Genomic DNA, 17,116 nt, shown 5'->3' on the forward strand with positions numbered 1-17,116 from the left:
CAAAGACAGAGTGAGAGAGAGGGAAATATTGGTGAAGGAGTGTCTGAAAGAAAGGGAAGAGACAATTGGGAAAATTAGAACAAAGAATATAGCAAAGACAGATAGACAGTCAAACATAGAGGAAAATATCTATGAATGGAAAATCTAAGGCAACAGAATATATACAGGGTGGTTGGTAACTGGTGGTACAAGCGGAAAGGGGGTGATTCTACGCGAAAAAAGAAGTCGAAAATATAGAATAAAAATTTTTCGTTTGAGGCTTTGTTTTCGAGGAAATCGACTTCAAATTTTCGCTCGATACGCGTGCATTTTATCACGTCTCGTTATAACGGATCTCACTGTAGATCGTTGTCTCGATGGAAAAATTAAAAAAAAAAAATTAAAAAAAATTTTTATTCTATATTTTCGATTTCTTTTTTCGCGTAGAATCCACCAGTTACCAACCACCCTGTATATCTAAAATTCTAAATGAAAGGGACAAAGAGTTGCGATACCAAGTGCTATAGAATAAAGTCATGAACGCTAAATACAATAAGAGATATACGTAAATATATATGAACAGTGGAAAGGGCAGGGCATCTAGAGAAGGAGGAAAGCGGAGACAGGCAAGGATTAATCGCGAGTGTAAGGTGTGGATACGCGGAGGAGGGAAACCGGTATTGGTTGGAGGACGAGAAAAAGGAAATGTGTTCTTTGTAAAATAGAAATAGGTACGTTAAAACGCTTATTAGACAACTACTGTGTCTGGTGTGTGTATCGAGTGAGAAGGAAATAGTGGAAGGCAGGAGAAATGAGGCAAGTTCGTTAAGATCCATAGAAAAACAGCGTAAAAGTACGAGGAACAGTTGAAGCCAAATGTGAACGTGTAATATATTGTAGCTTTTATAGAGATATATTTTCATTTATTTTGTGATTATGTGCTAAGAGAAATTATAATTTACGTAGGTATATACAGAATGAGTTGAAAATCAGTCTCCACAATTTTTCTGGGTTTTTCGATAGTGGGGGAAAAAATGTTTCCAACGAAAATTGATCAGCTTTCGATCGATTACAGATTCCAATAATACATAGGAGAACGTATATGAACTTTATCATTGACTTCTAACGGAAATATGATTGTCCACGATTTGTCCTCATTTGTCCAACTAAAATTTTCGTTTGACCATCCTGCAAAAAGTTCTGATCTTTAAATAACTAGTTGATCAAACAAAAATGAGAATCACATATCAAATTTTAAACTATAATTGTATCCTTAGTTATAGGATAGCTTTTTATATCCTCACAATAATCGCTTGTTCTATACTCCATTGAAAAATATTTATTTTTAATTTTCCAGTAGGTAGAGATAGACAGAAGTTAATCCAAGATCTAAACGTGACTTGTTGCATAGCATGTATGATATTAAGTAGTACGGAATATAATAGAAGAACTAATAATTAGATTTTTTATGCAAATTGTCATATCTTTATAAACATAATTTACTAATAGCGCCTAACTGTAAACAGATAAAATTGAAATAGAAATATACCTATCAGAAATTACAACTAATATTCTATTTTACGTATTCTTTTATATTGTATTCGTTCTGTGAATTTTTGCATCTTTAAATTTTATGCAAACGCATTAAAATCTGCAGTCTACTAACGTAATACGAAAAATTTAAATATGTAATGTAATGTTTCGCAAATATAATACGTAAAATTACTCCTTTCACTGCTCAATCTGTAATAGGTAATACGTTCTGCAAAATGCGCGTTTATTATACAGAACTCATAAATTTACGGATTCAGCATCGGGCGTTTTATCACGAGAATATGTATTCGACAGTGAGATGGTTAATTAAAGCGATCGAGAGGCATGGACAAACGAAAGAAATTTTCGACTTGTTTTTTCATGTATTAGGTTGTCCGAAAAGTGTCTTTCTTTTATAGACACGTCTTTTACAACGATACATCTTTATACAAACATGAAACCTAATCTGTCGAACGTTGTGATCCTTATTTTGATAGAACAAAATGGATCATACGTAATTCGATAAAATAATATAAAACGGAAAATGTTGTGCATCTACTATTTCCTTATAAAACGAAAGAAACTTTTCAGACGACCTAATAGAATCAGCCTTTTTCACTTGTACCATCGGTTACAGCACGTCCTTTGTAAACTATTTTTACGCGTTTATTCTATCTATTTTGAAGCTTCATCTTGCACAAATGCCAAATTTTGACCGATTCATAGTTTTTTTGACAATTTGAATCAATCACTACGTTTCAATATTTCTATTACGAACGAAGATGTAAAACAAGATTTCATTTGTCCGAACCCCATCCATTGGAACGAAATTTTATTTAGTGTCCGATTAGCTGAATATGAATCCAATTATTTGGGCGAAACACGAATCCGGTTGTTTGAACGAAAACTCGTAGATAATAGGGAGAATCAGTGAATTCCTACGATACGAACGATCCAGTTACATGAACAATTTATCCTCTGACGTGTTCGAATCAATCCTATTGTGATATCAATAGATTGTGATATTAATGGGTATCAATTCTACTGTGTACAATTCTGGACAATGAAAGCACGAAGCTTTGATATTAAAGGCTTGTTTCTCTTAACGTTAATTTTTAGAACTCTTAGAACGATCAAAGAATATTTATTAATACTTTACATAAATTTTTGTACGCAGTATGTGTTCCTTTAGCTTAAGGTATTTGTAACGTAGTTTGATTTTAATTGGTAAAAGTGCATAGATTCGCAAGATTTGCTTTTCTATTGAAGTATGAATATAAAATACAATATGCATATAATGAATTAAAACTATTTTAAAATAGAAATGCCTGTCGATCATCTATTTTTCATCGACGTAACAATTTTGATAGAGAATCACAGATCGAAATATTATTAAATATTGTTAAATAGTTGTCTTTACCAACAAGTTTGGCCCATAGAAGATTATTTCGATATTTTTGTATATTCTTTCAAAAGTTCTAAATACATCGATACTGTTCAAAAATATATTCAAACACGGTCACTTACTTATTTTCAATAGCTGGAATATCTAACTACGTATAGTAAATTATGATTCGATTAAATTAATTCTCTAAATACGCAAGCAATACGCAAATAATTATCCTTTGAGTAAAGCAAATGATTTCTCTTTGAATTATTTCATAATTTAGCTACTAAATGAAATGACTTTGCATGTTATTTGGTACTTTGTATTTGGTTAAACATTTTTAAATGTTATCTCTCAAATAGTTTCTCACTCTGTTACATTAGCGTCGTCACCTACGTTAGAAATACACATTTCCTCGTATAATCTCAAACGCGTATTATTCAAAAATAATTGAAATTTCTAACGATTCTGAAAGTAAATGTTGTCACGTTGTAAAATAATTCAGTTATTTTGATCGTGATTGAAACGTGAAATACACAAACGTAAATTTACCACATTCGAGCAATAAGCCATAGATACACAAGTTTTTTCTTATTTGCGCGGATATAAAGATAGAGTTTATTCCTGAAAAAATTAGGGCATTCCGCTGAACAATATTTCATTCTTTGTCGTGAAAAAGAAAGCGCTCCCGCATCATCCTTTCGAGATTAAGCACGTTTTTTGCTCGTTAAAGGGTCGCTTAGCGCAACTATAGAAATTACACGCTCTACAAAGGTCCGAAGTACGTTCCAGTTGGAACACCTTTGTAAAATCTCATTGTTAATCGATAAAGCTGTGCCGTTTTCCGGCGAATATCGTGCACTCCTTCTGTTTCTGATCTATCCATCTGCGAATAATTTCACGCCTGTTGCCTCGTGGAATATTTTCCTATTCCCTATTCTTTCTTCCTCTATTCTGGCTGTCGTCAACCAGCACGTAATTAAAGTCCTCTGCAGAGAGTTGTACGGTGAAGAAGGGTCTCTTTTAACCCTGCGGAGGCACATTCGGTCGCGGTGTATCTAAGGGGCAGGACAGAGCATTTTTTATTTGAAATTAAATTAAAGGAATACATAAAATGAGGAAATAATTACACCAATAACAAAATAATTGCCTGCAGGCTAACTTCAACGTGTTATTTGAGAAATAAATTACTACAAAATAACGTATACATCTATTAGCGTGAAATATTCACTTTTGAAACAACTGGACAGTTGAAATATTTGATCAGATGATACAGCATAGAAATTAAAAAGTAGGAGAGGAATATTATGTACCTAAACTGTGACATCAGAATTTTGGGGTAGAAATTCTGTGTGCCATCAATAAACAACTATATTTTCTCTTAGTGGAACCAAAAGACAAATATCTATGTTCGTACCTGGTAAATTAACAAATATTATTCAAATAGCATTAACCTTTTGCACTCCTATGTCGAGTGTGACTCGACATCAGTTTTTATCTCAGGAGCTCCTTTGTCGAGACCCATTCGACATTCTTTCTTGTCCACTTTTTTTTATGAAACATGCGAAAGAAAACCAGGAGTGCATCCTGGAAATTGTTTCAAGATATATCATACACTTAAAAATTATAAAATACAACAATAGTGTGAATAAAACTGAATTTGTTTTTTCCTTTATTTATTTAAATTGTCTTATTTTTTAGTTAAAGTGAATTTCAAATAAAACACTTAAAAGCGTCGGGAGCTGGTGATAACGAAATTGAAATAAAATTCGAAGTGCAAAGGGTTAAGATAAAAAAGCTAATTACAAATAAAATACAAATTTTGTTCCAACGATTATTTGAATGAAAAGTCATTTCGACAATGTCAACAATTCTGCCAAGGAGTACAGTTGTTTAAATCTATGCTGCGGTATTAATTTTTAGAGAAATGTTGTCCAAATATGTAAAAAATGTAGAATTTCATTAAAATAAATATCATCTATAAATTAATAAATATCATCTATAATTAATAAAACGTTAGGGCTACTAGAGATCAAATTTACGAGTTTCAAAATTTCTTGTTTTCTCCAACCGTTAAAAATACATACGTGCTTTTGACAAAATTGTGTGGCAAAAAGTGACTGATCTGCTGCATTTGCTCTCCATGCTGCGTTGCAGTTCTATGCTCGTTCGTGACACGTAAACGTATACGTTTTTGAATTGATTCGAAGATCGCAATTATGCATTAACTTTTGTACGATAAGGAGAACTTTACATATTATACGACAGTTATTTCTACACAGAATTAATTATATTATTGCGGCTTGCGACAGAATCGTTGCCAATTTTGCGAAATGCCTCAAGAAATCATCCTTAACGAAGATCTAACCACTACAAATCTTGACCGTAAACAACAAATAATATTAGACAGACTTAGAATTCTCCACATCAGATTTATTTTATTTATTTACATTTACAATTGCCAAATTATCGTTAACGCGTTCCTTTAAGTGCCGTCCTAAGTTTATATCGTCTCGTTGTAAATATTATCATTCGCTAATCCTACAAAAACGTCATTGTATCAAGTATTATTTTTACCTATTAGTTTCTCTCAATGTATCTCGTTATCTATACACAATATGTTAAAACGAGAAAGCTAGAATAACAGCAGAGCTGATTACACCTTGTCCATAAACCTGGAAAGTTGTACCGATACAAAGTGTAAATCTGTGTACCCTTCGCCACATTATAATCGTCTTGTTCGCCACGGCTCATTGTCATTGTCCTTTAAAACAGCGCACAAGCATCGACATTATCAATGGGCAGCTATGATTCGTAAACAGAACAATGAAAATGATAGTGCCGTGGCTGGTACACAATAACGAAACACGATTCAATAACAAATATAACTTATCACAAACTTTGCAACATTACCATTTTCATGCAACCTCAAAATAGTCGACATTACAGAGTGTTTCCGCACTGACTGCACAAAGGGGCGAAAATGGTTCAATCTACGTGAAAGGCTACGAAAATGTAGAATGATATTTTTTTTTGTAGACTGCCATAAATATGTCCTGTAAATATGCCCTATGTAACTATTTGTAAACATATGGACACTTTGATTGATATGTGCTAGTAATATTAATAGACGAATGTTGGTGAAATATTTAAATTTGACGAATTAAAGTTAAAATATCTCAGCTTGCGATTTTTCAATATAAATAGATGACTTTTTTATAGAGAATTGTCCAGCTAGATAGATTAATGCTATAATATAAATATAAGCTGCCATTTAAAGAGCCACATCATTTTAATATCTCAATAATATCTCAATATAAAAAATATAAAGCATTAAAGAATCAAACTATGTTTAATTATTATAGCTACATAATCAACTCAATGAACACCTTTTAAGGATAATAATTATGACCTTGTCGCGCAATGGTCAAAATACATAGAATCTATCGAATATTAATTTAACCAACCACGTTGAAAATTTCACTAAAAATTTAGTCGTTCCATCTACAACGATCTAATATGGCATATTATGTTAGATAAATAGCAAATTGTTGGTTATTCAAATTATTACTCATTCAAGTATCACGAAGAATGCAAACGTATTTGCATCGACATTGCACCTTGATAAGCATGATGCTTTAATGTCCATTAGAACACAAATGATTAGCAAAGTGGAAAAATCTTATCAACTGAATGGAACCTCCAACAAGACACATTTAACACATTTTGAGGAAAAACGGTTTTTAAGTTACACTGTTCCATAAATAAGTCGCCGATTTTTATGCACATTCGTATTCCTCAGAATGTAATTGAAAACGTAGAATCACCTCAGAAAATTGTATCACGCATCAATTATTACGCAATGCATCGTACTTTGGATATTTTATATATCTTCCCACGTTATACACATTCTGCACAATTCTACGCTTCCAAATTCTCTATTGACGCATAAAAATCCGCGATGCATCCATAAGCTACAACTACCTAACATATTTATCGTCTCATATGTTCAGCGTTACATCGTATTCTCTAACGAAACCTAATCTGCGACCTGTGTGTATCGAAAATTAAAAAACGATCGACGAAACACTTATTGGTAATTGAACTTGCAGTAAAATGCGCTATAAACCTTGTTCGAGGTTCCCATTCAGTCGTTCTATCTACCTAGAAACCATTTCCGTTACCTGACACTAACATTCGTTGTCGAATTTTCCTTTCTCTCGTATTAGTCTCGAACAGTTCTTCGGTTACCTCTCGTTCGACTATTAATTACCACCTTCCGAGTACGTTCGTAGATTACAAACTGCACCAGAGATTAAAAGTACAATGATAAAAAGATAGAAACAAGGAAGCAGAGATTGGAGCGAGCTGTTCGTGCAGGTGACGAACCAGCGTAATTAAAGAGCGGAACGGCCACCCTAAATTACCGGGCGTAGATTAAGCCGCCGGTGTTAATGAACTCGTCCGTGACGACGCTGCTGACGACATCGTAACAATCGCCGACGACTATATCGGCACATCGACCCAAATTCATTCACCATCGAACTTGACCTTCTCGTTTATCGCTCCTGCGTCGCGTTCTTCTTGCTATAAATAAGACGTTGGACGAGCAACTGCACGAACGCACTTATCTCTGGCTGTACAACGGTAACTACAAGATTTCATGAAATTAAAGAGCATTTTACGAATCGTTTTCAAGACGTAAACGGTATCGGTATATTTGGTAATCTTGATAGAGAGTTAAGTAAATCAAAATGTTCCCTTCTTGCTATGTATATAAACGTCTTTGTAATGCTCATAATTCGCGATAGTTAAGCTTCGATATCCTAAAGCTTTTCTCGCGCTTTCTTTTATCGATTTACGCTGTTAGAGTGCGCATGTAACGATTTATTGCTCATATAGGGCGTCAGAAATTGGATGATTCGTGCTAAGTACTAAAATCGTGGGAAGAGAAAATGAACGTGGTTTGGGTATGTGTACGATAGCGTGCATTATGACGGGAAGACGTTAATGGCACTTCCATCAGAGGAGGGTGCCAAGAGGACGAAGACCTTTCGGTCAGATGTTAACAGTTCAAACAGGCGTGGTTAGAAAGTATCTCCATACCTGAAATCTAATGTCGCGAATGACTGAAATCAAGACTGAAAAAAAAAGGCTTTGATTAACGGGTTGCTTCGAATTGATTATTTTAATATGTCCGTAGCAAAGATTGGAAGATTCTTGCTACGAACATATTATAATATCGTTTGAATAATCGAACCTTCTTCGACGGCCCATCTTCGACCGATCGATAAAAAGATTACTAAATGTTTCTAATCCTTTTTAAAAATCAACGAACAATTACTTAACAAAAATCTAACCGCTGCAGATATCAGGCGTAAACAACGCTTAGTATTAAACAGGTTTAGAATTGGTCATACTAAATTTATACATGTACATTTAATTTTTAACCCAAGCTATCGTTATCAATTTTTTTAACAAAATATTCGCCATATTCTATAAATGTTGTTAGTTTGGTATATTTGTAATTCTAGACCATTATAAAGCATTCAGTTCCTGTTTCTTTTCTTTATAGAGTGGATAGTTTACCAGTATTGAAATGTAATTTACACTTATAGATTAAAATTGGACACCTTGTATATGCGTAATGATACAACAACGTAATTAAACAACTAAATAAATAGTTTAATAATATACAACTAGACATTAACTATACATTATATATAATTATAGATGATTATAATAATTATATCAACTGTATAATATGACGAATATTTTATTTATAAAATATACTAAATAGTAAATAGTAAAATATACTAAATAATAATTCTCTGATTATTCTGCAAAAAAGAAAACACAAGTAAGGTTCATTCTTGTTATAAACCATTCATTATTGATATTATTAATATACGTAATTCTTTGCTTTAATTTTCTGCTAAACATAGTTTTCACGGGCATTAAAAGCCTTTTTATGAGACACGAAATGAGACATGAAAATTCCAGGACTGCAGCAAAGAATATAACAGATACATAAAAGACTTGTCGAAAAATATACGCACGTCCGACTTAATCGGATAAACAGTTGGTTATTTTTTAAGTGGCCATTCGATACGATCGGAATGCGATATCAGCCGATCTAAATGTCAGTGAAAATCGTGGCCAGTATCGAGCGAAGGGGAAAGTTGTTCGGAAAAATAAAACTGGAATGTTCGTTTGCGTTTTTCTAACCGTGCGTAATATTCCGCGAAATATTTCGTAAAACGTTGCAAATACGAATTCGGCTTGATCCTTTGACGTTATCGACTTTTATCTTTGAATTCGTTCTTAAAGTGATTATAGTATACAGATAAATAAAATGGAATAGTCCATTTGAACAGACAAATTCCTTATTTCATTACTCCTTCCTAATGCAATGAAATTATTGTTACAAGTTATTATACTCTCTTTCTAGAAAATATTTGTACGAAATTTCAATTATAGCAACGATATTTCATGTGTTAAAATTGGATGAAACATCTTGTACAGTACATGAAGTTTATATCATCCTTTCCTCGTTCTTGGAGATTTTCTTTTTTCTCGTGACTTTTTCTCTCTTGCCCCTTAAAATTTATTATTACGCTCTATTAATCACTTATTAAAGATACGATAAATTTTCGAAACGTTTCTAAGCAAACGAACTTCCTGTAACAAATTAAAATTTTTTATTCATTTTAATTCTTCTCGGGATCTAAAGGTGTTAATCCATTCATATTTCTATACTATTTTCTACAAAATTAATGTGCATACTAAATGCCGGAATTAGAAAGATAGCATCAGTATTGGACGAAGCAAAATTATTATTCGTCATTTGTCTACAGCTTTGAATAATTTTTATCCGCCATGGAACTTTTCTTTTAAATATTCATAAGGGACTTTATATTTAGCGATGTTAATAAAAAAGGCAGTTTCAGTTAAAATTTGATTGAAATTGCTTCAGTTTTTTGAAAGGGGATAAGTGAGAAAAATCGATATTTAACAGAATTTTTAAATTAAATTTAAATATTAAATATTTTAGAAATTTAACAGAACCTTTTACCTACGTGTCTGGATAATTGAAAATTGGATACATCAACAAACAAATTAAAATGTTATTTATCTCTTTTTATCCTTTTCAAAATTTCCAAAATATTACTCCTCGTCGTGATTTTAATAAAAAATTGAGTAAACCAAAATTTTTTTTCTTTCCACCTATTAAAACCTTGATCGTATTGATAATTTGCGATGGTTAAGCCTTAACATTCAAAAGCTCTCTTGGTTAAACATCTGGTCGCTATAGTAAACACGTTTTACATAATAAATTTAATAAAACACTTTGAAAATTGTTTCCTATGAAACGATTACCAGGCTTATAGTGTTTAATGAAAATTTACCTTTACTCTGTTTCAGATACATTCGTTTCCTGTGCTTGCAGACACAATGACGCTTATGAGCCTGCTTCTATCTCTGTTATTTGTCGCTATGACTAAATGTCAACCCATATCCTACGTGTACGATGAAAGAGAATTGTCTCGGGATAATCATCCTCTCCTACTTCTCGTCGATCACCGAATTCCAGACTTAGAGGTACGATATTCTCACGCTATGAAAATGCAATTTGCACGAAATAGCTGTAGGAAAAATATATGAGAAAGATTATAACAAGTATGATAGCTGATGCAAAAAAGTATTCGTACACGTTATTATTCTTCAATGAAACGTTCTTTTATTAAATTTCACGGTTCCCTACGAAAGTATTCGAATATTTACCACAGAACTTACTTATGTAGATATCAGATGTACATTGTACGGGACTTTTTGAAATTTTGTTAACGTTGTAACGAGACACGGCTCTCGCGATTATAACAATAAAGTTTAAAACCAATCCGAAAATATATATAGGAATTACAAGATATTTGTTGCAAACATACACATAGTGAAATATTAATTACAATATAAACTGCGGTGTTGAATATTCATATTAAACTACATATTCATGGTTTATTACTACAGTGAATGATTGACTATTTAATTAAATATTTTGGTGACCTTGGCGAAGTGTATGCTCGCGATAAGTATCTTGCAACTTCTCTACACACATTTTCGGATTCGTCTGAAATTTTACCGTTATAATCGCGTTAGTTGTGCCTCGTTATGGGGGGGGGGGGGGCCCAGTGTGTCGCTCATACCGATTCCCGGGCCCCTCTCGATCGCAGCCGGGACGGTCATCATGGAGGTTTTAGTCTGGAAATTCTGGAAAATCTGGAAATTCTCACTGAAAATTGACAACAAGACGATAGTAATATTATGCAAGTGAATTAAGGAGATAAATATTGAAATAACAAAGTTATTATATAACATAATTTATGATAAAACGAACAGGACTCTTTTTACGTTCTATCCTTTTATAGTCGATAATTTATCAGATAATAGGATTATGGTCATTGTAAAATAAAGTGGAATAAAAATCTCAGCACCTGTTAAATAAGAAACAAACTTGTCTATTAAACGTACGATATTACACGTATTAATTCGATAAGTAAACTGCGGACATTTATGCAAATTCATATTTTTATAAATACAGATAGATGAAACCTACACTACCGTGCACAAATATTTGGACACTCGATGCGATTCAATTAAAAGATTGTGGTCCAGATGAACGCTACTTAAAATTAATAGAACTATAATAGATTGAAGCGTTAAATGTCAATGACTATAAGCAAACGCTTGGAACGTTGAGTATGATTGACATACTTTTTCTCAAAAGTGGATTTAAATATCGAAATGTGGAAGTTGTTCTATCGATTCTGATTCTCGCGCAAAATATAGCCTGTGATAAAACAAACAATAAGGTTTCTACATCTTATCCGTTTAGATTGGATAATTTTACGACACAATTGAAATAACATCATCGTGAAATCATTTGGTATAAAGAAGGTCAAGTTACTGCGATGCTTTTGCAAAATTTACCATCCTAGTTTAAAAACGCTGAAATTTATAATAAATTAGTTCCTCCCCGTAAAATATTCCCTTCCCGTTAGTAAAAAAATATTCATTTTAAGAAAAAAATTAATCATTGTTCGAAATACCCCACCAACTTACTAAAATATCGAAGACGGTTATGTATCGGAATATTCCCTTAAAAAGTTGTAGTAGAAAATATAATAATAGCAGAATGTTTAATTCGCGGAGTGATCCGGAAAATATGGAAAAATGTGAAAATACAAATGGTAGAAAAACGTGCTAAGTTGCTTTAAACATAAAAGTTTCTTAGTAAAAATGAAACAAAATTTTCATTTTAACTTTCCAGAAAGCATTTCGTCTATTTTCGTTCAAACTTGCTTCGAAACTTCGAGAAAAAAAGGTTCGCTGGACAAAAGAATTGTAAATCGAGCAAATGGCATTTAAAATCTTCTTTTCAAAATGTACTAACTATCGTTGAATGGACAATTAAATGTCTCTTACGAGACATGTGTTTCCTTCTCCTCGTGTTTGTAACGTGAATCTATTAATTAAATTATTCTGTTATTATTTCATTACATCAAGTCGTTAATTCTTTGCAATAAAACTTCCCAGCGAATTTGCCTGGGTTAAATATTTTTTTACAACTCGAACAACGCAGAAATAGACAATGAAATCTGGGCGCGTGCTGAAGTTCAAGATCCACGAACCTAACCCGCCGAGCCTAACCCCAACCTAACCTCTATCTATCAGATATTAGCTGGACGTGAAATGATTACGATATATCCTTTCACGAATCTCTCGCCTGGAGTCGCACGGATAGAATCAAACGATAAACGTCACAACCGTTTTCCCGTTTCATGGACCACCTTAATAAACAGATTATTGAAAAACTCTCTGTTTCGCGTTCCAAAGCGGACAATAACATGGTTGTTGTTCTGCAACAACAGAGAAATTATTCGCGGGTGAGACGTGAAAAGGATAACACGCTCGTTAAATTTCATCGTCGAGAGGTTTGTAATTGGAAATGGAATCGGAAATTCGTTCGACCATGATTTCCGACCATTCTTTCTCTCCATTAATCAAACACAATGTGCTAGTGTACTCGCATCTATAAACACGCCACTACTGTTCAAACGTATCTGGACGTTTCGCTGGAGTTGTAATTTATAAATTAAATTTGAATATTAATCGGCCGAATTTGATCAGAATATATGAATTGGCGATGGATTAGTAATTAAAAGTGCCATTTACTCTCTACGGAATCGGCAGAAAAATGGAATAAATGGTTCATTAAAAGATTAAGTAGGAAAAAGTAAATTTGTATATTCATTGGAAACTACATACGTTTAGTATAATATCGCTTGCAACCAGACGGCTGTAGTTTTCAAAATTCTCGCGTCAAAGACAAAGAGATTCGTTAGTTAAACCGTTAGAGATAATGTAGATAATTTGAATAACACAAAATTGTCGAATAATCGAAGATTCCAAATAAAATTCCAAACGCCCGGAATTTTTAATCTTCACGCATATTTCTATTCATATACCTCTCATAGCATATTCTCATAACATATGATAACTATTCATAACATATTCCTATGTGAAAACAACGCAGGCCAATTAATAACTGATTTATTCAACTTGCGCGTGTGAACGTCGCATTAGCATTCCTCAAGGCATCTTTTCTTTCTATTCTTCTTGTTGCATGAATTTAATTAAAACTCGTCTCCTTGTCGGAGCCGGTGATTGTTACCAGACAACAACGCACTTTTGCCAAATGTTCTTAATTAATTACCTTCCATATTGTGTAAACGATAGAGGATCTATTTGGAGCGAGCCGACAATGTTTGGGCCAGAGCAATAGATACATCGAACGAGGAATCAGTGCTATATATCTGTATGGAGAGAACATCGAGCTCCTGGATTCCTGGTCCCGATGAAACTCTCGAGATACGTACACGACAAGCTTCGATTTCAATACAGACTATACAGACAGATATACGGTCGATCACGAAAGTCTACGTACATGATGGCTCACGAAAGTATCCGAACACGCTTAGAAGCTAGATATAGTATGCACAGTGTTTTCTACTTTTTCCGGTTTAACTTTAGGAGCGCGATTTACAAGTGAAAATAAGGAAAAATGTTTTAAAGATGAAGTTTTGTTGCAAACGCTTTATTGGAAGGTTGCGAGGCAATATTGGACGCAGCGCGAAGTACGTACGTAGAGTGCAATTTCGTTATCACTGGATACAAAAAATTGTAGTACGAAGAGTAACTATAGAGAAAGAATAAACGCAATTTATAACTTAGTTACCGTTAGTCGGTAATTAAGTAACTTGGCAAGTTAGCAAAGTACGGAAGTCGAATATACAGGAAAATTTCAAACTTCTCACAGACGTAGTCCGTGTGATACCAATAACGGGACAGTTTCTTTTCTCAGCTAAAGAACGGTCCTAGGGGTAAAAACACCTTCCCCCAAAGAAATCTTCACTTTTCATATCATCATGAATATTTCAGTAAGAAACTACATAAGATACAGGGGGAAAAGTTAAATTAAAAGTTGCAGAACTTGCAAATAATTTTTCTTCGGTATTATCGTATTCTTAAATACGACATTCACTCCCTGAGGTAATGACGCTAGAATATTTGACACTTGTAGAACGTCCTTCGTATTATTCGAATATTTTTGTCCATCTGTTAGTTCGGATAAGGCAGGCTCTATTGTACTGGCAGGTGGCTTTGCGCCGGGGCACTCGGTATATTTCACGAACGAATTCTTCTTTTTGTCAGCTCTTTATAACGGCTTGTAAATTACGAAAAAGCGAAGAAAGCGTGTGAAATTTGAAGAATGGCTGAAGGCAAAGGTATTCCGAGGTACTAGTACATGCGCGTAAGTAAGTGCTGTGGCCCTCTTCCGGTACGCGCCCCTAGACTTTTTCTTTATATTCTTGAACGCATTTTCCGTAAAAGTGGCAATAAAAGCTAGGAAATATCCGAGTGTGGGTAGGGTAGAAAACTGCGGCCTGCACATACGAGCACCGTCGAATTCCTTTCTTTCATTCTGCTCTTTTTTCTTTTTTCTTTTTTTTTTTTTACTCCCACGGATATGCTCAATATAACTCTACCCTCGATCCGCTTAAACAGTAATTTACAATGTTTTTTTTTTCACCGCCACTTCAGCCGCGATATTGCCACATCGCCGAAGCGATGATCGAATTTTATCCTTTATCCAACACCGCTCAGTTAACTTTCACGACAGACATTCGCGTGTGACTTAGGTGCGCAATATTTTAATATTCATAAAATTCTTCTCGCTGCTATTCTGATATTACGCTTCGCAGTCATAACTAAAAATGCATTTGTCTGAAGAAAAAAAATCCTGCTTTTTGTCACGCATTTTCGAAAGGAAGATACCATCTATTTTAAAAGGCGGAGAGACATTAGACCTGGCACGTATAAATGAGCGATCAGTCGTTAATCAGCGGACGGCTAATCTTTAGGCAAATTTATACTTTTGTAGAGACTATATAAGAAATAGAAGTTGAATAGAGATACGTTTTAGCTGCCAGAAATTATAACAGATTGGTATTCTACTATAGGTAGGTTATATAATTATGTATATTCTGTGTGTATTTTTGCATCTTCGAATTTTGTATAATTGCATTCACAGTCCGTTAACTAGTAATTAATTTTATTTGCAGCCTTCTCAAGTTACTTTTCTATTAAATTAAAGAAGCTTGTGAACAACGTTGTTTATCAATATTATGTTTTATTATTTATCTAGTATTTATGTAGTATATATAGTATTTAGTATTTATATACTTCTATAAATGAAAATAACGATCATGTTATTATATTTTAGTTGGTTGATATCTATTTGAAAATTTCCCATGAGTAAGCACAAAAAGTCCGCTATCTATTTACGATAAAACCACAAAAAATATGCGTATTCAGATGCTTTTGTGCAGTAGTATATTTTTGAAGACTTTGTAGTTTGACTACAATTTTGGAAAAATGAAAAAAATGACCGGCTGTAAAAGTTAAAATATAAAAAAAATTATGTGTATACAGACTGCATTCTACGTCAGCAACAACTGAAGATTTTAGAAAGAGATACTACATCAGCAACTACGAATTAGCGTTAACATTCTTCCTTTTTATACGATGTTGCATCTATTCTGTTCATTCGCAGTATAGCAAATTGAAGTTACCGCTTGCGTCAAGACACAGCGCCATCTAATTTACTAAAAATCCTCTTAAGGAATTGATTGCAGATACCGTTGAATGAATAAGAAGATATCTGCATATTTAGAATAGATTGGATAAAATGTTCATGTGTTTTTGAACAGATGTCTTTGCATCGTTTTGCTACGTAATTATGAATTTTTCCAACCAAGTCATACCACCACCATCATAAGTCATACACCAAGTCATTCAAAAGTTTATTGTCAACAATTGCAATGAGTGAACCGAATATCTGACGACAAATCGCGTATATCTCCATTTTTCTCCGGGTATATCGCATATCGCTCATTTCCGCAACAATCAAACGAAAACGAGTTTGAATGTCTGAACTGTTATATGTAGTTTCGTAATGATGCGATAGCGACACAACTACCCTCTCATAGCAAATTTTTGAACTTCACTTGTAGGATTCCACCAGCAGAAGTACAAGGAACAACAGTTTTTCCTGTTTTTCGAAAACTACAAATTTCGAGTTATGCTGCAACAAATGAGCGATATAAGTCTTACGACTGAAAATTATGGATTTAAACTGGAAAATTATGAAGCGTCGCCCATATTCATCGATTTGGTACCATCAGACTATCGCTTCTTTAGATCCTTACAAAATTATCTGAATGGCAAAAGATTCAGAACCTACGAAGTGCACAATATGCTTCAAGAATATTTCTCGTCTAAACCACAAAAATTCTACCTAGATGATACCCAAAAGCTTGTGGGACGATGAGACAGTAATAGAGACTAATGGACATTTTATTATTGATTCAATATTTAATAACTGAAGTTCTCTAAATAGAATTCAGTGGAATGTATACAGTATAAACGCACGAATTTGTCGTTAAATTTTTATGCAATAAGTAGTTATAAACATAATGCGTGAGAAGATTTATACTTGTTTTTCTTATTTTAATAGCAGTATTTTACGTCATCCAGCTATAAATTTCAGTTTATTACAACCAACGTTAAAAATGTGAAAAAGTCCGTAGATTAGAA

General features: G+C 33.5%; 1 protein-coding gene across 1 annotated transcript in view; it reads left to right on the forward strand.

The window, feature by feature from the left end:
- The window catches only part of LOC126866894 (diuretic hormone 44), a 77,368-nt gene that overhangs the window by 55,547 nt on the left and 4,705 nt on the right, over nt 1-17,116 (forward strand). The window contains exon 2 of the mRNA XM_050620888.1: nt 10,325-10,501. Within this exon, the coding sequence (XP_050476845.1) occupies nt 10,355-10,501 (147 nt within the window). The 5' untranslated portion in view covers nt 10,325-10,354. The remainder of the gene's footprint in view (nt 1-10,324; nt 10,502-17,116) is intronic.

Source organism: Bombus huntii, chromosome 6 (assembly GCF_024542735.1).
Source record: "Bombus huntii isolate Logan2020A chromosome 6, iyBomHunt1.1, whole genome shotgun sequence".
Lineage (NCBI taxonomy): Eukaryota > Metazoa > Arthropoda > Insecta > Hymenoptera > Apidae > Bombus > Bombus huntii.